Source organism: Enhydra lutris, unplaced genomic scaffold, assembly GCF_002288905.1.
Source record: "Enhydra lutris kenyoni isolate GAN:26980312 unplaced genomic scaffold, ASM228890v2 scaffoldscaffold2, whole genome shotgun sequence".
In the NCBI taxonomy this organism is placed as follows: domain Eukaryota; kingdom Metazoa; phylum Chordata; class Mammalia; order Carnivora; family Mustelidae; genus Enhydra; species Enhydra lutris.
In genome coordinates this window covers 47,853,134-47,877,850 of record NW_019154086.1, presented here as the reverse complement: position 1 = coordinate 47,877,850, position 24,717 = coordinate 47,853,134, and the positions used below count along the sequence as shown (strand labels likewise).

Sequence of the window (24,717 nt, the reverse complement as noted above, 5' to 3'; positions counted from 1 at the left end):
GCTTTCTAAATAAATAACATCAATTACACAAAGAAAGGATGGCAATTCCTCCTGTGTGACTCCGACTGCTTGTAATTTTGTTGTTCTGAAATTAATAATTACTCATTATTTCCTAAAGCGTCTCTGAGTGTGTGTATGTGTGTGTGTTTAATCCGTGTGTGTGTGTGTGTGTATTTTTCATTCTTTAGCACTTTAAATTAAAAAATAAAAAAAAGATCATTGCTTCTTATTTCAGAAGCTGTTTGTTTTCTTTAACATTTTGCTCAGGCATATCAGTGAGTTTTGACTGATGCTGCTTTTTATGCTATTTATAATCGGCTCCCTTTCCTGGCATGCCAGCCTCTCTGTGTGGGCTCCTGACACTGCAGGGGAAGGTTCTACTTCTACTTCCAGCCTTGGGAGTTTTGAATTATTTCTTTAAGAGAAAGAAAAAGCACCCAACTGAGGTTGGATTTAGTAAATGCTGTACTGGGTTCCATTTCTTCACCAAACCCCACATTTGTCCCCAGGCTGCCTGGCGGTTCAGTTTAAATCACAACAATCTTTAATTTAATAATGAAATGATCTAAGGAAGTAGGGAGAAAAATCAGCAGTCTAGGACCTACCAGAAGTGTGTCAGCCCAGGACTTATTAATCAGCCTGGCAGCTGGCATGCCCCAGCCAGCCTGGCAACAGATAAACCTCAGGACATCTCGTGCCCTGGCCTGCGCCCCCATGGCCGACTCCACTGGCTGTGGTGCCCAGTCAGTTCAGGCAGGTCAGGCCTTCCCTAGGTCATGGGGCTGGGCTCGTTTTGTATCCCGGAAAGGCAGCTGAGTGGGAGAGGAAGCGGCAAGTGGGAAAAGTGACACTGGGATTATTCTGCCTCTCTGACATACATAGTCAGGTGGCGGTCTTTATTTTTTAAAAGCCAAGCAGGATGATCTCATCCTGGGACTACTTAAAAAGGACATAAAATGTCGGTTTGAAAAACGTTGTTGAAATCGTGCCTCAGAAAGAAGGAAAAGGTTTAGAGGCATCTGGATGGCTCAGTTGGTTAAGCATCCAAGTCTTGATCTCAGCTCAGGTCTTGATCTCAGGGTCATGAGTTCAAGCCCCAAGAGAAAAAAAAAAAAGGAAAAGGTTTAGGGCTAATTCCATTAAAGGTGATATTTCCTGGGAGGGAGGGGACCCTGAGAACAAGAATCTGGGAAAGGGTTTCTCAGCCTCGGCACTTTTGACATTTGCACTGCATAACTCCTTGTTGTGGGGCTGTCCTGTGTTGTAGGGTATCTATCAGCATGCCCTGACCACTACGCACTAGGTGCCACTAGCACTCCCCCAAGCTGTAAGAACCAAAAATGTCTCCAGACATTGTCACATGTCATCTGAGGGACAATTTTTCCCTGGTTGAAAACCACTGACTTAGGAGGGTGGTCCCCTGACATCAGGAAGGGCCACAGCTAAGCACTACTAGCTTTTTTGAGAGGAAGTTCTAGTCTAGTACTAATCACCACAAGCTGCTTCCCTCTATGTTAGCAGTGTGCAGTTTGTACAGCCAGGAAGATTATCTGGAAGACTAGACTACCTAGAGTCTTGGTCCCAAGAAGAGTCATTGGTCTAGTTTCCCAATGGAAGGGATTTAAGCATCAGATCAACGGTTGCCTGGGCAACATCTTAGACCTTTCCAGAGGTTCTGAAGCTGGTTACTCATGAGAACTACCCAGAAGGACTTTGAGACCCAAGACTAAATTAAAACAGAATCTGTTCTGTATTTTATAAAAGCTTTATTTTGTAAACGGTCTACTAATGGGACAGTTACATTTTAAGAATCAGCAGACCCAGCCAGAGATTCTGCGATTCTTTTATTGCCAAACTAAGCATCATACACAGAAAAGTCCACCCAGTCAACCAATCAACAAATTAATCAGTCAACTAAATTGTGGTATCTTTGGCCAGATATGGCAGCGACATGCTAGCTACTAAGTAGCAAGGATTTGTTTAAATAGCACCAGCATAACGATTTACAAACCTAAGGAAAAAAGGAGGACAAGAAAAGAGAAGGGGAGCCTGGGTGGCTTAGTTAAGTGTCCAACTTCGGGTTTCCCTCAGGTCATGATCTTAGAGTCCAGCCCTCTGTAGGGCTCCGTGCTCAGCAGGGTGTCTACTTCCCCTCTCCCTTTTCCTCTGCCCTTCCCCCTATCATGCACACACACACTCTCTCTCAAATAAATCTTTTATAAAAGAGAGAGAAAGAAAGAAAATAGAGAAAGAAAGAAAGAAAGAAAGAAAGAAAGAAAGAAAGAAAGAAAGAAAAGAAAAGAAATTCCAGTAATAGGAGAAGCACTGCCTGATTTGTTGTACTGAGACAATGCCTTTGTATATCTTCCTGACATTGAAATATCTGTTGAAGGTAGAAAAAAGTCCTAAATCCCAAAGAAGAGATTTGTCTTCTGTGAGTGGGAAAAACTAAGCCAGAGAGGCTGAGAGGTTGGTTTGGCTAATTTTTGCTGGTTAGTTTTTTAGTTTTCTATAGCACATCAACCCTCAAGTCATGAGGAAAGAGCCAGGGTTGTCGGGTGGACAGGCCCTACATGATGATGTAGAGAGCATGCCTTCAACAGGACCCACACACTAGATGAGGCAGTGGTCCTGAAGAAGCTTCTCTAATGCAAAAATGACACCCTTCAAATGATGGAGATGGTATAGAGAAAGAAGTAATTTATCAGCTGGGTCTGACAGCAGCAGATTGTACGAGTTCTATATTCAGTGCATCATGAAGGGTAATAAAAACCCAAGCGGGTTCTGATAAATCCTTTACTCACAAGAAGCCAGCTTTTGATCTTTGGGCAAGAGATTTTTGTCAGGAACTTTGGTGTGATATGTTGTGGAATGTGAGGAGGGAGATTTGGGGAGATGACAAACAGGAAGAACCCATGAAGCGGAGAGGAGAAACATCTCCTGCTAAAGCCAGATGTTCAGTTTAATTGCATGCTGTGGAGCAGTAACCCTCTGATCCACAGCCAGCCCAAGCGGGGCTGTGCATTGGGCTGAGCCAGGAACGAGATCTGGGTCCTGCTACTGCCTCTGTTTCCATTTATTCTGTGACCTCAGACAAGTCAAGTCATTTTCTCTCTCTTGATTGTATTTTTTCTTACATGGTAACAATGGGGTATTGGAGGAAACTATAATTCCAGAATTCTCTTCAGAGAAGAGCTTCTAAAAGTGATAAAGGATGCTTGTTAGTTGATTTAGTCCTATAACTTTTTCAATAGTTTTTAAAATTCATACTATATATTATTGCTAAATAACCCTTCACAAGGAATTTAATTATTAAACTTTTCAAAAATAATGAAATCAATTGTAGTACTCAATGTAATATCTTGGCAATAGAGGATATTTATAAATTTCTGTTGAATGATTGAATGAATGAATAAATATAAGGCACCAAGAACCTTGCTAATATCTCAAAGAATAAGACTAAAACAAATTTGTGGGATTATTTGTGGTCAAGTGATGTTTAGGCAATAGTAAATTGGGAAATGTTTCTAAAAGTCCAAAGAATTTTTCTAGAATGTAACTCTAGAATGTAAGTCTTTATGTATGTGAAAAACCCTCACTTCTTCCATATCCTGATTTTCTGTGTAGTTTTTCTATCAACTGTTGAGAGACAGATGTTGAAGTTTCTAACTATAATTATGGATTTATCTATTTCTTTCAGTTCTATCATTGCTTCACACATTTTGTGGCTGTATCCTACAAATTCCATTGGAAAATAAACTTTTACTTACCAGAAATGAGGTGGTTAGAAATAATTTGGAAAGCATCTTCAAGGGAATACCAAGTTAGAATTAAAAAAATTTTAAGGTGGGGCACCTCGGCGGCTCAGTGGGTTAAAGCCTCTGCCTTTGGCTCAAGTCATGATCCCGGGGTCCTGGTATCGAGCCCCACATTGGGCTCTCTGCTCTGCGGGGAGCCTGCTTCCTCCTCTCTCTCTCTCTCTCTCTCTCTGCCTGCCTCTCTGCCTACTTGTGATCTCTGTCAAATAAATAAATAAAATCTTAAAAAAAATTTTTTTTTTAAGGTTACTGAAGGAGAAAAACAGAATCAGTGGCAACATTTAATGATCAGGATTTAAAATGCATGCTCAGGAATGAAAAAGAAGTTAGAGAATTGGTCTCAGTATTCCCAGAGTCAGAAGATCGGGAGTTGCACTGGATGATCTGAGTATCATTTTCAACACTAAGATTCTGTGATTTACTGAAATTCCATCCCAAATGGCCTTGGACTCAACTAGATTAGATGAGTTAGATACTCTGAACAATACTGGCTGACTAAAGTAGACATATCATTAGAAGCCGATATCACCTAAGAATTTGGAAGTAACTAAGAATTTGGAGTGACCACAATGTGTAAGCAATTATTAGCAGTAACTATGGTTAGGAGAGGCCCAGGGTAATCCCACTACGGTGAGTTTAAGTACAGACTCCAAAAGCTGTGTATATGTGTATGGGATGAATAAAATAAAAACAGTGGCTCGCTGCATTCTTCAGCAAATCTAGTAATTTAAGAGGAAAGCCAGCATGATTTGTGTGGAGAGAAATCAGGCTTTGAGTGACCCATTGGAGTTCTTCAAAGTAATAGTCAAGAGCACAGTTAAGGAGGATGCAAGTCACTATACTTTATTCAGACTTTCAAAAGTCTTTCATGAAAAGAAAACAGATGAACATATGGGAAGGGGGAAGAAAAGGAGAGATGGAAACAAACCATAAGTGACTCTTAACAATAGAGAACAGACTGAGGGTAGATGGAGGGAGGTGGTTGGGGGATGGGCTAGAAGGGTGCCGGGTATTCAAGAGGGTTTGTGCTGTGATGAGCACTGGGTGTAGTATGTAAATGGGGAATCACAGAACTCTACTCCAGAAACCAGTACCACACTGTATGTTGACAAACTAAAATTGAAATTAAAAAAGTCTTTCGTGAAGCTACAAAAAAGGTAACTCTTCATGGGATTTGAATGACCTTTTTTCACAAATAGAAACCTGGATTCCCATTCGAGTATAAAACTAAGAGCATTACATCCATTACTCAGCTCCTAGCATAGAGCATGAAACATAGTAGTCACTCAGTAAATATTTGTTGGATGACATTTAATTCTCACGACAACCTTCTGAGATACCTAGGATTATCATCTCAATTTTACAAGTGAAAGGACTGATGGTTTAGAGAAGTTTTCTCTACTAAGAACAGATACCAAGATTCTCCCAGTTTCTCTTAGTAACCTACACCCTGAGCCCTTTATATCCCTGCCTATCTTGTTCTGCTTCTCAAACTATTCATGATCTGCAAAGCTTCTAAATGCAGGCTTTGCCTCCCTTAAACGGTCTTATATTGGTCTTCCAATCTCACCCTTATTTACTACTCCTCCAGTGCTAAGTTGCCCTTGCCCAGTCTGATTCCTGGGACCAGAACCTTGCTAAGGTTCTTCAGTGTCAACATTCTTATTCAATCCCCTTATATTAATTCATTCAAATGATTTATTGGGGACCTCTCTGTGTGCAAGGTTTAATGTCCCATCCTGGCAGTAAACACTGACAGTCTCTGCCTCAGCGAAACTGTTACAGAAGACCTTGGAAGGTGGAAGTGTGGGCACTTTCTGATAGAAAAACAGGTGAAATGACTTTGGAAGAGAAATGTTCCCTCAGGAATAAGTCTTGGCATACAGCCTATTAACATTCTTATATATGGAAAATAGGAGATACACACAATGAAATAATCTAGTTTTCAGAAAGTACCAACATCTTTCCAAGGAGTGAAACGCAAGTTGATGGAGATTTACTGTTAAAAGAGCCAGCAAGCTATCCAAAAGGGCTGAACAGAGAGCAACCTGTTCTCTAATACTTTTGGCAAACACCAGTGAATGCCTTTAGGAAAATGCAATCTAGTCTGTTTATAGGATGATGGGATCTGAGCTCTCAGGGAGTTAATTCAACAAATATTTGTGGTTCTACTTTTTGGAAGAAGACATGTGCTGAACACAGCAGGTCATATGAAGATGATGAGACATATTCTCAAATACCCTGAGAAATATATATAGGGCTCAAGGAAGAAAGTGGTATTTAAGATGAGTCAAAAATTATGGGTGGGATTTGGATGGGTGAATATTTATGAGGAAAAAAGAGAAAATGCCAGATAGGTGAAAGAGCACAATGTACCGAGGCAGGAAAACTTAGGGTATTGCCCTGAAATGGTAAAAGTTCCAGTATGGCTGGTGGGTAGGGCACATGGAAGAGCGTGGAGGGTTTGAAAGATATGATGGTAAATTAGTGCTCTTGATTGCTTATCTTGGGCACCTGCACAGGAAGAAGAGAGGGAAGTCAACTGTTGTAGGCTTTGGGATGTTGAGGAGAAAGGATTGTATTTAGCCATAGATGATTTATGATAGTAAAATGGAAACACTCTAAGTATCTGACAATAGAATAATTGTCTTATAAACATATATTGGATTATAAAGCCAAGTTAAAAATTGCCTGTACTCAAGGAGTTTAAAAAAGACATGGGAAAAGGCACAAAATATGATGTTTAAATTAAAAAAAAAAAAACAAAACCCACAAGGTAAAACTGTATTACAGCATGACTTTCATTAGAGTAAATATATACATAACTGATTTTTTTAAATTGAAGTATAGTTGACACACAATGTGACATTAGTTTCAGGTGTACAACTTAGTGATTTGACAAGTCTATACATGATGCTATGCCCACCACAAGTGTAGCTACCATCTGTCACCATACAGTGCTATTATAATATTATTGACTGTATTCCCCATGGTGAGACTTTTATCCCCATGACCTATTCAGTCCATAACTGGGAGACTGTCTCTCCCCCTCCCTTTCCCATTTTGCACATCTCCGCACCCCACCCCCTCCCCTCTGGCAACCATCGGTTTGTTCTCTGTATTTATTGGTCTGTTTCTACTTTTGATTTGTTTGTATAAATGATTTCTAAAACAATATTAATATACGATTATTCACAGCCCTTCCTCTGCCCTTCCCTGCTTCGTTGGAAAACTCTAATTTGCCCATCCTCACGCCTTCCTCTCAATCTTGTGAACTCCAGCCTCACCATGCAGATCCATGTTTCACGTGTGAATCTCCTAGGAAACGGGATCGGAACCTACACCGTAAGTTCATTCTCCAGGGGCAGAAAAGAGGAGGAGGAGGAGGAGGAGGAGCCAGGCTGTGAATCAGATGAGGGGCTGAGGAGCTTGGGAAGATGCCCCGTGAAATGAGAGGACTCGGGTGTGAGATGGCTGGAGTCTGGGGGAACTGGGGAAAGCGGAGTTTGCCAAGTGTTCTTGTAGGTCATGTATTGGGTATTCTTTAGTGTTCTCAGGAGAAACAAATGAAGATTGGAATTATTCTCAATTACTTTTGGTTTCTGGCTGCATGGGACCCTAGATCTTATTTACAATGTAAAAAAAAAAAAAAAAAAAGACTGGAAAGAAGGAAACGGAAACATTTCAAGTGGTTAGTTCTGCGGTTCTGCATTGATGGGATTATTAGGCATTGACACTCTTTTTTTTTTTTAAGATTTTATTTATTTATTTGACAGAGAGAAATCACAAGTAGGCAGAGAGGCAGGCAGAGAGAGAGGGGGAAGCAGGCTTCCCGCTGAGCAGGGAGCCCGATGTGGGGCTCCTCGATCCCAGGACCCTGAGACCATGACCTGAGCTGAAGGCAGAGGCTTATCCCACTGAGCCACCCAGGTGCCCCCAGGCATTGACATTCTTATGTAAGTTTTGAATAGAAACGTATTAATAGTGGGGAGTGCATTATTGTTGTTTAAAGAAGATACAGTTTCAATAGGGTAGTCTGGGCAGGCTGAACTATGAAAGGTTGAGAGATGAGTGGGGGTGATAAAATGGATTTAGATTTCTTTCTCAGAAATCTGGTGTGAATAGGAGAGACTTGGTCAAAAGCTTTAAAGAAGTGGGAAATCCAGGACATTTTTGGGGAGAGGGGGCTTTTAGGGATAGTGGAGCTGAATAGTTTGACAAATTAAACAGCAAATACCCTGGGAGGATGTATTTTTGGGAAGCATTTTTGGTAATTTGTATGTCCTAGAGGAAAAGGGAATTTTATGGCTTGGTCTTTAATTAGCTATGAGGTGTTTATCACTTGGTCCAAATTATACTGGTTGAGAACTAAGAGATAATTCCTTTAGCTGAGTCTTAACTGGCTTCAGTCTGACTTTCTGAAAGTCAAAAAGTTAGGGATTTAGTAATAAGAAAGATAAACTTTAAAGGACTCTGATCTTTAAAGAGGAATGCTGATTCAGGAATGCTAATTGAAATCTGCAAAATCACAATTAAACTCGATGTAGATTTGTTTGTTAGATTCTGAGATTCCAGAAGTTAGAGGAAAGTACATGATGAACAAAATTAGGTATATTTCTTATGTGAGATATTAATGGATTGAACTTGTTATGTCCATAGGCTGAATCTAAATACACTCAAAAAGATGTTTGCTTGTTTGTTTTTTTCAAAAAGAGTTTTCATTAATTCTTAGACAATTGATTAAATATACGCTAAGAGGAAATAAAGGTTTTGGGAACATCATCCTCAGTCTTCCTGGCAATGTATCAAAGGTGACATTGATGATAGCATACCCCATGATGCTCTCCTGGAGGAAATATTAGGTGATTTTCAAGTCTTCAAATTCCCAGAGATGACTAATGTGGGGAGTTGGTGAAACTGGTGAATTATTTATTTTGGTCTGTGACAGGTGAAGACATACCTATGATACAGGCTTCATCAGAGAAGGACTGTCAGATGAGTACCCAAATATAATTTTCTGAGGCTTTCTTGATGAGAGTCTAGCGTCCATATTTGGAAGAGGTTATGAGAGGGGTGAAGTGATGAATGCAGATTGCTGTGGTTATTAATGAAGCATAAAATTGGAAAGAGATATTAACTTGTCAAGAAGGTGTAAATGAAAAGACAAAAGGATCAATGTAGCATGAACAGCCAGGATGTGTGCATCAGGGTAAAGGAAGCTGGACAGCAGGGGAGGTAAGTCAAAGAACAAGAGGATAATAAACCACTACCTTGGCAGAGTGGTACACAGAGACAGTGTTGAGTTCTGGGGCACAGCTGTCCCAAAGCGTGTGAGCACAAGGTCATAAATGGAAAAAAGGGAAATAATGGAGAAGAAATTCATTTGGTGGCCATCATAGAGAGTGTGTTCGAAGAAATTCAAAACTGGAGAAAGGTAACAAGTTGGAGGAGAAGTGCAAAGGGAGGCTGGAATGGGAAACAGGGAAGGAGAGGAAACAAATGTATATTGAGTATCTACTAGAAAGCAAGCAGAAACTGTTGGTGCAGCTCTTTTGATGCCTCTACAGTAACTCAGGCTTTTTCAACGCAGTTGAAACACAGTTAACTCAAACTTCCCTCTCAAAGTGTGTGTTAACTAGTTATGAAACAATAAAATAACATGCAAAATTGGCATACTTGACTCTTGCCTATGAGAGACTTCCATTTTCTCCTTTGTTAATCTACATCATTTGAGTTTTTATTAAGTATGCATTGCTTTTATAACAAGACAAAACCAGAAAAATTCTATCAGGGTGAGGTTAGCTTCCATGGATAACCCACCCGTACTACAAAATAATTACTGTAAAGGGGTGTATTCATGTTAAATAAAATGTATCAATAATAGTCATAGAAATAATAATATGTTAAAAACATGAGCATGTTACTTCTCACACTCACAGGAAACACATCACACTCACATTTTCCTTAAAGGTCAGGCTTAAAACCTGACTCCTACCCCAAATAAATTATATGAACATAAGTTTGGCTCCACTGTTGGCTACACACCATAAAAAAATCTATGAAGTTGTATTAAGGTTATAGAGGCTTTGATGACTGGTGTGGATGATATGAGTAGTCAGGGGCACTGAAATTTCCCACTCTGCCTTATTTACCACTAATTATTTGGTAGTTATCATAAGAGCCCCATGGGGGATGTCTGGGTGGCTCAGTTGCTTAAGCATCTGCCTTTGGCTCAGGTCATGATCCCAGGGTCCTGGGATTGAGCCTCTCACTGAGCCCCTCATTAAGTCCTGTATCTGGTTCCTTGCTCAGTGGGGAGCCTTCTTCTCTCTTTCCTTCCGGCAGTCTTTCCCACTGCTTGTGCTCTCTCTCTGTGTCAAATGAATAAATAAATTCTTAAAAAAAATAAAGTCTCCACAATTTGAATTCCTGAATATTTGCCTATGGCCTTTCCCTGCAATCCTTCTTATAGTCTAGCTCAACTTGTGTAGTTAGTTCTCAAATTCAGTGTACATAAGAATTACCATACAGAGTGGCATACACAAAACCACGTATCCTATAATTTGTGGGCAATTCAAGGGATTTTTCAGAGATAATGTTGTTTGTACTTAATTTTTGTCTTACTTGCTGATTCTACAACCACCCTATTTCTTTGTATAGTATGAGATTTGGCTCCACTGGAGAGGGCTAGCAGAAATTTAATTGGGTATTCCCTTATGCTGCCTGAAGAAAAGAATAGGGAAAATCCTTGTGACTCATACACCCTCTCAACCATCCAAAATTAGTATATATTAAATGCTTTATTTATTTAGTTTAACCAGGAATCCTATCAAAGTACAGGTATCCCTCCTTTATATTTTCTAATAGAAGATAGAGTTCCATTATTAAGCAATCAGGTCTATCTATTGGTCAAAAACAAACAAGCATGACCATTGTAACTTTAAAAGAGGAATTAGCAAATTTGAGATGTAAGCCATTGAGGAATCCGGGAGATTCCCAGAGAATGAGCAGTGACTTTGGATAGAATGATTTATGGCCCTTTACAAGGTGAGTGGGGAACTAGATGGTTAAATGAAGATGGTCTGCCAGGGGCATTCTTAACCTGAGAGTGGGAGAGAAAGTGGTCAGATTGGCCTGGAATAGGAGGCCATGTGAGACTCAAGGACGGGGTGAAGACAGGGTCCCCATGTTGGTGGTGCAAACTGTGGTCTGCACAAGAGCTCTGACTGGAGGAAGCAGAAAGGGACAGGAGCTGAAAGCCGGATTTTGGGACTTGGTAGGGCATGGTGCCTGCAGGGTTGGGGGCTGGAGCAGGGACGGACCTTTTCCCATATGCTGAGAGGCAAAAATAGGCCAGTGGTGAACAGGAAGGATGTTGGCTTCATGCATTAAACTTCACACAAGTTTAAGGGGCAGTCATTTAGACAACATATCTTGTTTTCAAAATGGCTATGAGACGGCTAACATTTTAAGTTGTTAACTCACATTTGGCTTTCACTCTGAAGGCCTCCCTTCTGTCCCTGCTGGAGAGAAGTAGGTAGCACTCAGGTACACAGTTCTCTGAGATTTCCATAATTAGGAGAGGTGGAGCAGAGCAGGAAATCAAAAGTGACTATGATTATGCTGACTTTTGTTAAGCATTTAGGGGAAAGGGATTTGTAGGTATAGACATAACATCTTGGTAAACAAAGGGGAGGCATCAGATTTCCGTGGGCTGTGGGAAGGAGAGAATGAGAGAGAGAGAGAGAGAGAGAGAGAAATGAATGGGTGGCTGATGGGTCTGTGTGGAATTTGAATACCAAGAAGAGTCTTGAACCTGTACCCAGCAGCTCCAAGTAGGAAGGAAGAGTTGTGTGTCTTACCTGGGACAACAGAACCAGAATTGGACTGGCAGATGACTCCATGCCCAAGCCTCTGCCTGATGGTAGCAGAATAGTGGGCATCTCAACATTATCCAGGGAGGGAGGACCAACCAGCAAGGCCCAACCCCTACTCCTACTTTGGCATTGTTTAAAACCAGTGATTCCTAGGGAAGACTGACATGAAGTTGTTTTCTGCCAATTTGGCAGAGAGGGACTTCAGAATAAAAAAATATTATAAAATGAATAAACACATTGACCTGAATATAAAATTCAAGGTTTTATACTCAATATTATATTGCTTCCTTTAAGTGATTATATCAACGTGGCTGTATCAGAGCCCTGGGTCTTGCCTCCCATGTGCCAGGCACAGTGTGAAGTACGTTCACACCTGTTCTTTCATCCCAACAGCACTGCATGGCAGATGTAATCACCTCAGTGTAGAGGTGAAACACGGTTGTTCAAAGACCCAGCAGGTAAGTGGGGGAGCAGGGATGCAAACCCGGGTCTGTTTTGCTTCCTGCATTATATACCTATTATCCGTGGCATGTCCCTAAGCTAAGAGACAAAGGGGGTATACTGGAGTTCTCAAAGGTAAAAAAAACAAAAACAGATCTCAGTCCACTATAGTATTGCATCTCTCTCATTACTGAAAGCAGAGTAAATAAACACACACACTCATGCACGTGAATAGTCAATTCCAAAATTCCCACCCAAGTATGAGCAAAAGAACAGATACAATTTAGCATTTATATTTTTTCAATGTCTAATTTCTCAAAGACCGAGGTTTGACTTAAATATTTATAATCAAGGTTTTGGATACATGGCATGCGCCAACGCACAGGACCAGTTTACCTGGTTAGGGTCGGGGTCAACTTCATCCCAGTTGTGAGTGATATGGCCTTGGTCGATGGATTCAAAGGGCTTGTGAGACACCGAAGGTAGAATCCTATACATCCAACTGGGGGAAAACAAGGACACACAAGCCTTAGGGTGGTGTTATGAGGAATAGGCAGACTGGCTCAGGAAGTACCATCCGGAAGGTGCTCAAGTCAACAACGATTTGTGGGCTTTAATGTGAGAAACAATGACACAGCATCACTTCTTAACAGCCACTGCTGCTCATAGCCCTGGCCTTTTCTCACCTTTCCACTCTACCCATCACTCTTCAAACTGAGGCTCCTGGCTCTTGTGGTTCCCATACTAACAAAAAATGAAGAATTGTCTTTCCCAATGACAATTATAAAGGAAGGGGAAAAGTACTTTGAGGGATAAGTGTACAGGAAAATCCATAGAAAAACATCAGTGTGTATATGTCATTGGATACTAATTCTTACTCTGGAAAGTGAGGACAATGAATCCTACAAAGATTGAGAGAATATGGGTAGTTTCTTTGCTATTTTTGAGAAATTTTAAAAAAATTTTTTAAAAATTAAAAAAAATTATAACATGCTATTGGTAGAGATAAAAAATAATACATGCTATTGGTAGAGATAATTTAAGTAATTCAAATTCCCTAAGGGTAAATGGGTCCTTCAATTTCTCTTTCAATTTCTTCAGGTCCAATTACCAGCAGCATCAGAGCTTACCAATGTCCCTGTGTATTCTCAGATATCACCAGTGCATATATAAACAAAATTGCCAAATCATTGTACCACTTTATTCTCACAACAATAATGAGTGAGAGTGACTGATGACTCAAGCCTTCAGAAATATGGGGTATTATTTTTTTTTAAAGATTTTATTTATTTATTTGACAGACAAGTAGGCAGAGAGGCAGGCGGAGAGAGGGGGAGAAGTAGGCTCCCTGCTGAGCAGAGAGCCCGATGTGGGGCTCAATCCCAGGACCCTGGGATCATGACCTGAGCCGAAGGCAGAGGCTTTAACCCACTGAGCCACCCAGGCGCCCCTGGGGTATTATTAAAAATAATTTTGGCCTTATAGGTAACAAATAGTATCTCATTTTTATTTTGTATTTCCTTTATTATGAGTAAGGTTGAGAATCTGTATGTTTATTGGTCCTTTGTAATTTTACTATGAGTTACTTGTGTCCTTTACCATTTTTCTATTGGGTTTTTTATTTTTTTTATATTAATTTGTAAGAAGTTTAGGAAATTAACACTCTGTACTCCAACATCGTAAGATCTGTGCATATATTCTTATAGTAAGTATATTTGTAATTTTGTTTTCTTTTTTCTTTCCTCTCTTCCTCCCTCCCTCCCTTCCTTCCTTTTCAAGTTTTGTTATCTGTATACATCAAGGCCTGAGACAAAGATCCCCCTGCCAGGACCCAGACCTCAGGCTTCAGGAAGAGAAGAAGACTCTGATGCAGAAGTCCTGAAGGAAACAAGGAGAACTGTCCAGAAGTCGAGAGGGACTCTGAAACTCGCTAAGCGGGACCCATGTCTTTTCAGAGGCCATCACTCTGGCAGTGTACAGAATGATAAGGAGCACTACCTCTGACAACGGAAGACCAGACCTGCTTGAACAGGCTGTGGCCCCTTAAGCTCTATGTCAATCTACTTCAAGGGCTGGAGTCTGCCTAGCTCCACAATGAACCGTTTGGGAGATAAAAGGGATAGATTTGTCTGTCTAGTGTCCATTTGATTCCTCCACTTTTAAATGATATGACCTTAGACCTTGGACTTCAGGCTATGAATAAACTGAGTTTCTGCAGCTTCCAGTACTGTCTAGAGTTAAGGGAACGTATGTATATCTTAGAAGCAACTGTGTGATCCTGGGCAAGTTACAAAAATTCCGTGTTTCTTATCCTTATCTCCTAGGATTGCAAGGATTCAGTTTATGTATCTAGAATGACTCACACACAGTAGGTGCTCACTTACTAGATATAAGTTGAATTGTCTGCCTATCCCTAATCATCCAGGTTTTTATCATAGTCCAGATTTTCCACATTCTCTGTCTTGACTCTCCCCTCTCAGTACCTAAGGGCTCAGCTAACTAATCAGACAAAAATTAACCCTTGGGTTATAATCTCTGATAGTTTTGTGAGAACCCACCACTCTGTGGTTTAAAGGAGTAGTGACTCACTCTAAGAATCCCAGGCTTGCTCACCTATGGAGGGAGCTGGTTCTTTCTTTCCACTTGGGATTTTGAGCATTTTCACAAAATTATTGTGGATACCTTTGCAGAGTTCTAAACAGATGGGTGAGCCAGGCCTAGTGTCCCTTATTTTTTAGCTGTTTACAAAACTCCCCAGGCAGCACTACATTGCCCTGGACAGAGATTTAATTCTGATTCAAGGAATGGTGCCAGCTTCTTAATGAAATGCCAACAGCTCCTTTTCAGCCTCCTGGAACAGAGCTAAGCTCCTGCTGGCTGAAGATATACCTGAATAATGGGGGTAGGCAGCAGAATCTGGAGTCCAGGTGTCCCATTAGTGAATGGGCCATAAAATCAAGAACAAAGTCATGGAGGCTAGGTTGTCATAAATTAGAATGGACAGAAATTGTTAGTGTGCTTACCTTACCTTGACTGTCTGGGATTGTAGAGAAAGAGAGAGATGATTAAATGGCAATAGAATTAACCCCCAATTTTGGGAAGTATGAGAAACTCTCTCTTCTTCTCTCCATGCCCATAGCTACCAAGAGAGAAGCAATATTGATATGGACATGATAGCATAGCACTTGCCATAGTTCACACTGAGTTCTCTGACACAACCTAGAGATACCCTGTACTGTGTGAAAAACTCTGCTATGGCAACAGTAATGATGATGTTCATTGAGCACTCACTGTGTGCCAGGCAATGTGCTAAGTATTTTATAGGCATTCTTTCCTTTAATCCTCACCACAACTATGAAATAGTTACTATCATTATCTCTTTTACAAATGAGGAACTAGAGGCTCTGGGAGGGTAGATGACGTGCCCAAGGTCACACAGCTGAAAAGAGAAGGAGGCAGGATTTAAACTCAGGGGACCTTACCCCAGAGTGGACATAATCAACCACCAAAGAGAACCACCTTTTTTATTTGTGTAGTCCATTGTGCTGTTGTACTGGTTATCTCTTTTGCTTCTCAGGAGGAGATCATGGAGGAACACCCAGTCCTTCCCACTAAGGTACTAAGCAGTACCAGACCAACTGCCCTCATCCCAGATCTCCAATATCAGGAGCAGCCCTCTTCACAGAGGCCCTAGCCTGATATTCCTATAATTTGACACTACTCGATTAAGCCATAGCACTTACTGCCTCCCTAAACCACACATCTATTGCATTCAACCTGCCCCATGGGAGTCAATCAAGGGAATGAGTTCATTGACCTGGCTTGTGGGATTAGAGCAAACATGGAAAATGACACATTGTGCTAATGAATGTGCTTGGTTTCCAATAAAGACAAATTCCAAAGAGTAAAACCTTATTAATTCAAACCACAAGCGGCCATAATACTTGACCTTTCAACTGCCCAAGCTTAGTTATCCAATATTTTTATGCAAAGAACATAATACTTCGTAATAATTCATCTTCTAGAGAAGGTATACTGAATCATCTATAATTCTGAGTTAACCATTATTTAAAAAAAAAAAAAAATCAAGTAAACCAAAATTGGAAACTCAACCAGACAGTTTATTGAGGACATTTTCTTAGGGGAAGGCCAGTTTATTAGGGACATTTTCTTCTGAATATAAGTGAGAATTTATAAATGGAGCTGGACGTGTGTGTTTTCCAGACTCCATGCAACCAGTCTCTCACTTTCTTCCACCAGTCACTTGATACTAGCTGGAGATGGGGCCCATCCCCTGATCTCACCCAGAGCACAGCCTGTGAAGAGCAGAATTTTGGGCAGCCGTGGAAGGCTATGGCCCAGCGTAGGAGCCAGCACTAAGTACTAGTCATAAATCCCACAGTCTGCAGGTCAGAATTATCCTAATACTGTACCTTCTTTTATTTGTGCTCCGTGGACAAGTGAAAGCAGATCCTGAGAGCTGCTCAGCATACAGATTATAAGGGCAGACTTGAGGATTGTTCTAAAACAAAGGAGGCAGTAAACAACATCACTTCAATCAGAAAACCATCCCAACCTTCCCACCAAGCAATTCAGTGGGGGCATTCTGTCCTGGATGGGGACGCTCTGGAGCACTGCACATGACCATCCCTAACTCATACATACTTTTTGTAGCAAATGTTTAGGTGACTTTCCCCTTGATTAGAAAAGTGAAACCTGCATAATGTAGAACATTTATAAAATATAACCTGTTATCTCACCATCCAGAAATAACCCAATGTTAACACACTGGTATATTTCCTTCCATTCTTATCCTCCAAGATGGGGATCCCGTGATGAATGATGCGTATAGTCCTATAATGATCACAGCTTTTTTTTTTAGAGCAAATATTTATATCATGAGCATTTTTTCATGCTGTAAAATATTCTTCAAAATTTTTGAAAAAAAATTTTTGTTTTCCATATTTTTGCTCTTGTAACCAACACTAGGATAAACATCTTTGTGAATACATTTTTAGGACTGGTTATTTTCTTATCACTGTTATATCTCTGGCTGTTCAAAGGGACTGTAAGGAAGTCCTCTTAACCTTGAGCCTAGGAGATCCTCCTGAACGTCCTAGAGTTAGGCTTAATATTTCAGATTGGGTGCTTTCCCATAGGCAGTCACCATCCAGCTTTAATCTTTGTATTGTCATTGTTCTGTATCCTAACTGTCTTAAAGATTTGTGAACTCCTAGACAATCTCAGGAACAATGGTGGGTGGAGGTGCTTTGGCCTGAGGGCTATTTATTCATTCCTACAATTCAGAGCTCTCTGAGCTAATATTCTATTCATTCATACCTGTCCTTCTGGCAGGGCACCTGGGCAGCGAGGGTCTTCCGAGGCACACTCGTTCCCAAATCCAGGAATGTACTACATATGACAAAGACACAAAGGCTATCATTAACAGGATTAAAAGAGCATGTCACAACATTGATAGTCTAAACGAAAGTAAAAATTTCCATATGGACATGTGTTTGTGTATGATGTTCACATAGAATATGTTTTCTTTTGTCTCAGCATGTGGGCCATTCAGGAAAGGAAATAAACTCTATGTGAATTTTATTTTATTTATTTATTTTTTTTAAAGATTTTATTTATTTATTTGACAGATAGAGATCACAAGTAGATGGAGAGGCAGGCAGAGAGAGAGAGAGAAAGGGAAGCAGGTTCCTTGCTGGGCAGAGAGCCCGATGCGGGACTCGATCCCAGGACCCTGAGATCATGACCTGAGCCAAAGGCAGCAGCTTAACCCACTGAGCCACCCAGGCGCCCTCTATGTGAATTTTAAAGACCACCAATCTATTGGGAGAAGACTGAAGTATATTGCATAGCCTCTCTACCCTTAGCTGTACTTAGTTGATTTATGGGCTTATTCTTAACCATCCCACTCCAAGAACAGCTTCTTTAATTCTTTTTTCCAGCAGGGAGTTCTGGAGAAGGGAGATAACTCAGGCATCCCGTCATCTCCAGATTCTTGGCATCTTGCTGGGCCTGAATGGCAACCTCCCTGAGTGGGGAGCCCCATTCCCCTCCACACTCTGAAAAAAGCAGCCATGAAGAGGCAATACGGATCCAATCTACAGCAAACCCTTATTATCTGGTTCACCTATGAAATACTTGTGTATATATTTCTATTTTTGTGATACATGAAAACACATTTGAAGGTATGAGAGGCTTTCAGGAGGAGTGTCGGACCAAGCATGTCCACCATGGTACCATGGCATCTACTTGAGTGCCAGCTTTTTACTCTGTACCCAGAGGGGAAAAAAGTTAGGGACTTTCTTAACAAAGCAAAGTATGGGAGCCCCTGCATTTACTCTTACAACACTTAACACACCTGTGAGTTCTTGTTCACTGTCTGGCTTCTCTGTCAGTTGATAAGACCCATGGAATCTGTGACTAGAACAGTCCTGTTTACCTGTATGTGCTCTGTGCCTGGTTTACCAGAAGGTACTCAACATATATCTATTGTCTGATTTAGCCTTTCCCTTAGAGTCTATTCTGAGTGTATGTGTGATGCTTAAAGTGGGGTTAGAACCCACTCTCCTCTAACTTAAATATTAAAAAAAAAATGGCCATTTTCTTCCCAGAGTTGTTCCTAATAAATGTACTTAATTTTAGCCTAGGATAATGAAAGTGCAGCCTTGCTCAGTGAGTGAAATGCCACCATCTGAGCACATGTCTTTAAGAGATAGAAGAAGGATGTAAGTGGGTGGAGGGTAAGCCCTCCAGAGTTCTCAGCAGCATGGAGAAGGATGAGCTAAATGCAATATGCCCGGACAAGTAAGCAATGATCAGGCCGATAACTGCTATATTGGGGAGGAATATCAAATATGAAAAGTTATGACCTAGAAAGCAATGGAAGCGAAATTATTCTTTTTGCCTCCAGACACTTTTTTTTTTTTTTTTTTGTATATGTGAAAATCTGTCAGCCCTAAAAACATCGAGTTGTATTATACACAGATAGGTTAACAGCAGCAGCATGCAGTTTGGGCTGATTTCTTTGGGAAATGGCCGAGCATCCAGCATTCCGGCTCTCCACTGAATACAATTTTCTTCTTTCAGAATGGCCTCATGCTCACCATCAGTGGGATTGAATTTGAGCTGCTGAGAAATGGTAATGATCCCAAATTATCTTCAATTCCATAGAATGGAATTTTAGACCAGTCTGTGACTGAAGTCCCTGAGCATTACAGCGCCTTCACTTTGTTCAACTGCCGTATTGTTTCTCTCTGCAAGAGAGGCAGGGAGGTTTGAGTGCTGAGGAATACGGCGGAACCTTCTCCAGGCATGGGTGGGTTTACGTATTAATACCTTCCCCATTCTTCCCAACTGCTGGTCTCAGAACAGAGTCCAGAGTTATATGTATTTTTGGAACAAGGGAAAAGACACTTAGTATATGTAGTGCTGAAGCATTTGCTTCTGACTGCTTTAAAAAATAGAAAAGAAAGGAGAAAGAACAGCTGGTAGTTTGGAAGGGAGCCACGCAGCTCCGAGAGAGGTGTGAGTTCTGAGCCGGTTTCTGCATCTAAGCTGTGGTGCATTGGCAGAAGAGGAGGCGGAAAATGCTGACTCACTCTCCAGTCAGTCGGCTTTCCTAATCCTCGGAGAGAAGAATTACAGATGAGTTTATTAGAGCTTTCAAATGCCATGTCCCTTACTGCCGAAGGCACCTGACTTGAGGAAGCAGTATTCTGCAGCTGCTTTCCCAAGGCGCCGAGATCAAGGGCAGAATCGGGACTCTGCTTATATCAGCTGTGAAAATCCGAGCGTTCAACCGCAGCTGGTTCAGTGACTGTATACAAATACACCTTATGCAAGAAGAAAAGAAAATCTAACATTAAGCAAGTGAGTTTGTATGTTTCCTTCAGTCCAGGTTCCTGAATAACTGGGCCCAACATAAAAATATGATTTCACTTTTTTTTCTGAGAGAATGATCTGAATCTTTTCTAAATGAAAGGGCAGATCACGGGGCTCCATGTGACTTCAGTGCTGCTGGTGGTCTGGCAGCTGCCTAGTATACCGCTTTTTAATCCTTATCTGGTCCCCAAGATGTGTTTTATGTGTCAGAGTAAGTTTATGAGGTGCTCTCTCTGGACTCTGATTCTGGGTAACACCCCTGCGGGATGGGCAGATGGTGCACCTCACTGCCTTCCACTGAGCATAAAGGAAAGAGAGAGAAGTCAGGGTGGAGAAGGAATTTGAGCTACCTTGTTCCTGTGGAAAGGGTCCAGTATTTCTGATGAACTGTGTTGGGAACAGAGAACAGAGGTTGCTGGGGACTTGCAGGTGATTGTGGTAGGCTGAGTCATGACTCTCAAAGTTATCTCTCTCGGAATCCCTGGGACCTGTGAGTGTTACTTCATATACTCAAAGAGACTTTGCAGATGTGGGTGAAGTAAGAATCTTGAGATGAGTTACCTGGATTATCTGGGTGCACCATAATTATAATCACGTGTCCTCCGTAGAGGGAGGGAGAGAGAAATCTGATTACAGGAGAGGAAAATGCAGTGCCATGAGGGGAGCAGAGGCTGGGGTGGTGCATATCCAAGATGAAGAAGGGGCCTCCGTCACAGAATGAGGGCAGTCTGGGGAAGCTGGATTTTGGCCCCTGGAAAATGATTTACAGTTTTGATCCCGAGAATTGTAAGAGAATAACATGTGTTGTTTTAAGCCACTAAATTTATGGTCATTTGTTATAGCAGAAATAGGAAACAAATAAAATGACAGTATTAGGGGTTTCCACCTCTGGGGAAGAATAGAATCACCCCCAGAAATTGGTTAAACACAGACCCAGACCTAATGAATCAAAATATTTGGTGGGGTGGGAGGTGGAGGGCAAAGCTTGGATATTAAACAGCCCTTCATTTTAGAAATGAGGAAATCAAGATTTGTTGAAGTGAAGCAATGTAAGAACATGGGGTGATCTTTTTGAAATTTAATTTTATTATTTTATCTTTTGAATTTTCTTCCCCAGTTATGCTGCTTTTATGTAAATGTGATTTCATTTGAGGCTTTGTGTTGATATATCTATTAAAATGAAGAAATAAAAGTGGAGAAGCATATTTTTTTTTACTTATATAATGTTTATTGATTAGAATGATGCAATCTGGCTCTCCGTATTTGGATTCCTGATCTCTAGAGGTAACCTTTGCTTGTGGAGATTAGACAGCAGGCAGGGAAGAAAGCCTTTGAAATTGAGAACAAAGACCAGCATGCAATTTACATTGGTCTGCTGGTGCTGTGCATAATAAGTTGCTAAAAATTTCAGCAGGATAGGACTTTAGATATAATTTATTTATAAATGGTAAGGATGTTTCCAACCCCTGCTGAACTCCCCCATAGGATTTTCATCAGGGAACAGTTTTTTAGGCACTCTCCTTCTTCTGAGACCATTGATATGATGACCTGTCATATCTATTCTCCCCGCCCTACCCACTCCCTGAGATGCGGATCCATACATCCTACCACATCCTGGGTATCTCAACTTGGCTGTCCCTTCAGCTGCAACTCTCTTGGCTCCCAGAACATTCGGGGCTGTCTGCAGGTGCCATGCCTTTGTACTCAGTGTTTCCTCTAGCCCCCACCTCTTTTCATTTAGCCAATTTCTACTTCTCCCTTGAGACTCAGCTCAGAAACAGCCTCCTTCAAGAAGTTTCTCTTGACCTTACCTAGTCCAGACTCAGTTCCTTTCTGATTTTAATCTGTGGCACCAGTACTAACACATAATATTTGCTGAATGAAAGAATGAGCGTTCTTTTGCAGCCTTTCTAACTCTTGGTTAGGCATGAAGAACTCATTTTCCTCCGTGTGGAGTGATTTCAGGAACCCTATCAACTAGGGAGATGTTTGATTCTTCAATCTCAGTATCAGCTGAAGGACATTAGGGAAGTGCTCAAACTCTGTATCCTGAAAGAAGCCTGCAGCAGTGTGGCCCACTTGGCTTGAGTAAAAGTTCTGGGCAGTTCTATTCAGTTCCACATGCATGTGTTGGGCCCTGTATTAGGTATGGTTTTAGACACTGGGGGAAAAAATCCCTTTACCTGGACTGAAGGCATTAAGTTCATTAGATGCCACTAAAACTCCTTTCAGAGCCCGGGATCTGGATTCAGACAAACCAGGTTCTGATCCAGTCTCCATCACTTGGAAGCAGTGACCTTGGGCAAGTCACTTAATCTCTCCTAACTTTCCTTCTCTTATAGGTTAAATAGAAACAAGAGGGCCTATATCCTGGATTTATTTTGAGGATTACAATATAAGTTAATTCATTAATAGCACATAACCCACATGTACTTTTCAATTGCACATTAAATAATAAAAAGTACTTGTTTCCTAGAGGAAGTGCTAGGGCCTCTACTGGCCAAGGGCCGATTGTGGATCCTCAAAATAATTGACTGAATAAAGCAAATCTAATGGGTCGGCTGGAGGCAGTCCAGGAAGCTGCAGCAGTGGGAAGATGTCGGGGCTTTGGGGCTGGGAAGCAGACAGTGAGAAATGTGTCTGCCCATGGTGAAGGGGAGCACTTATGGTGTCTATAGGTTTCCAGGACAACATTTCAAATGAACAAAGGCATGAGATAGACAACGAAAGCTTCATCTCTTCTCTTTATCACCTCTCCCTCAACCCCCCAGCCTTAGCCCCAGCCATGCCCGCGAGCACAATGGCAAAGCCTCTGAACACAGGATTTTGGAATGGGACCTTGTTAAGTCCTTTCTGACCCTGGCACTCTGGAATTCTCGGACGCTTCCACAGGTTCTGGCTGAAGAAGCTGCAGCAAACTTGGCAGAGAGTCTCTTACCTTCAACTCGGCCATTTTCCTTCTGCTGCAGGAGGGATGACTTCAGGAAACGCAGGCCCAGAGAGGGTATGAAGCCAAAATGCTTCTGTTCCTCCTTCAACCCACTCTCTGGATGTTATTCCCACCACTTCACTGTGCTCCCTGGTTAGCAGGCAGCTCAAACTAGAGACAAGAACTGGCTAACTGATAACTAGGGAGAAAGTCCAGAATGCTTATTTTCAAACTGCTTACACAATTGCCTTTGGTTTTTGTTAACCCCCAGCTGTTTCTGGAAGAGTTTGCAGAGGCCTATCTTCTCTGCATCTGAGGTAAAAGATTAGCCAATTGGGTATTCCAGTGAAAAGAAGGAGGCTTCTTACTAAAGTCAGAGAATGTAAAGCTCTCCAGGAAGGGAACCCTGGTAGTTAGTACCTGCTGTGTGTGGCAGAGGCTTCCCCACTCAGTCGGGACTCAGGCCTGGAAGGGAGAGGGCAGGGTGTTCACTCTCTGCAGAGTGTGACAGAATGAACTGTGTTTGGACACAGGTGTTTACACATGACAGCTTGAAACAGGGATGGAGGCTAGAGAGAGTCTGCATGTGCCTCCAAGGGATGAGCTGGGTGAACTTTCCAGAGCCTGAAGTGCTTCACTTAAAGCAAACCGAGATGTTTACTACCCTTCCCCTTCATTTCTTGAATACATGAAGTGTTTTTGATAAATTCATCAAGACTCTTGTTTCCTAATATGTTTATCCTTCTAAAAACAGATTGAGAGATTACTTTCCAGCTACCTTTTCTATGACTCCTTTATCCTTCATCTTGGCTGTTCTCCTTAGCCATGGTCAGACATTCATTTCTTGGCTAATTGTATTCAGGAAGAAAGAAACCATATATCAAGTACCTGTTTGTGCCAGATTTTTCCACAGACATTATCTCATTTAACTTCACAAAAGCAATCTTGTAAACTAAGTTTTATTATCACAAACTTTAATGCAACAGAACAGGCAGGAAAAGTAGGCTAGGTGGTTTGTCAAGCTTAAGACTTCTTTATGAAGCTCCAATTTTTAAACACTGGCAACCAGAAACGAATGAATGAATGAATGAATGAATAAAACCATTGTGATAGATTGCAAAAATGTCCACAATTTTCTTCCATCCTCGTATGCATGCTCTTTTGTAATGTTGACTTTGCTGCTCTCCCCAGTGAGAGTAATCTTCTTCTTGACTCCTTAAATCTTAAATTTTGGTTAAGAGCAAACACAACACACACACGGGCTTGAAAAGTACTTGTGCCTCGGGATTTGTCCACTTCTTGAGATTACCATGCCAAGAAGCTGGGTTAGTCTCCTTGAGAATGAGAAACCACACAAAGAGAGAGGTTCGGGCAGGTTAGTCAGCACTAACTGCCGGACGGGTGAATGAGGCAATCGGTCTGCCACATAATGACAGACATAGGAATGATCCCAGGTGAGAACAGCAGGAGAACCACCAGCAAAGCCTTGTCCAAACTGCTGACTCATAGAATTGTAAGCAAACAGAATGGTGTGTTTTATGCTATTAAGTTTTGGGGTGGTTTGTTAAGCAGTGGGAGATAACAGATACAATGATGTAAAGAACATGCATGTAGGTTTGAAACTATGGGCTGCCAGTTTAGACCCTCTGCCCCACATAAATGGGTCTAAGTTCCCTCCAGAGGTCCCCAGGCTCCAGCATACTGCGGTTGCAGCAGAATGATTTGCCTGTGTATGAGGCAATAGCAGGGA

General features: G+C 41.4%; 1 protein-coding gene across 1 annotated transcript in view; it reads right to left on the bottom strand.

The window, feature by feature from the left end:
* The window catches only part of LOC111150494 (homogentisate 1,2-dioxygenase), a 42,584-nt gene extending 19,326 nt beyond the window's left edge, over positions 1–23,258 (bottom strand). Inside the window, exons 1-4 of the mRNA XM_022507974.1 lie at positions 22,977–23,258; positions 17,477–17,548; positions 16,570–16,658; positions 12,533–12,638 (exon numbers count right to left, since the gene is read on the bottom strand). Of these exons, the coding sequence (XP_022363682.1) occupies positions 12,533–12,638; positions 16,570–16,658; positions 17,477–17,548; positions 22,977–22,991 (282 nt within the window). The 5' untranslated portion in view covers positions 22,992–23,258. The remainder of the gene's footprint in view (positions 1–12,532; positions 12,639–16,569; positions 16,659–17,476; positions 17,549–22,976) is intronic.
* Between the last annotated feature and the right edge of the window lie 1,459 nt (positions 23,259–24,717).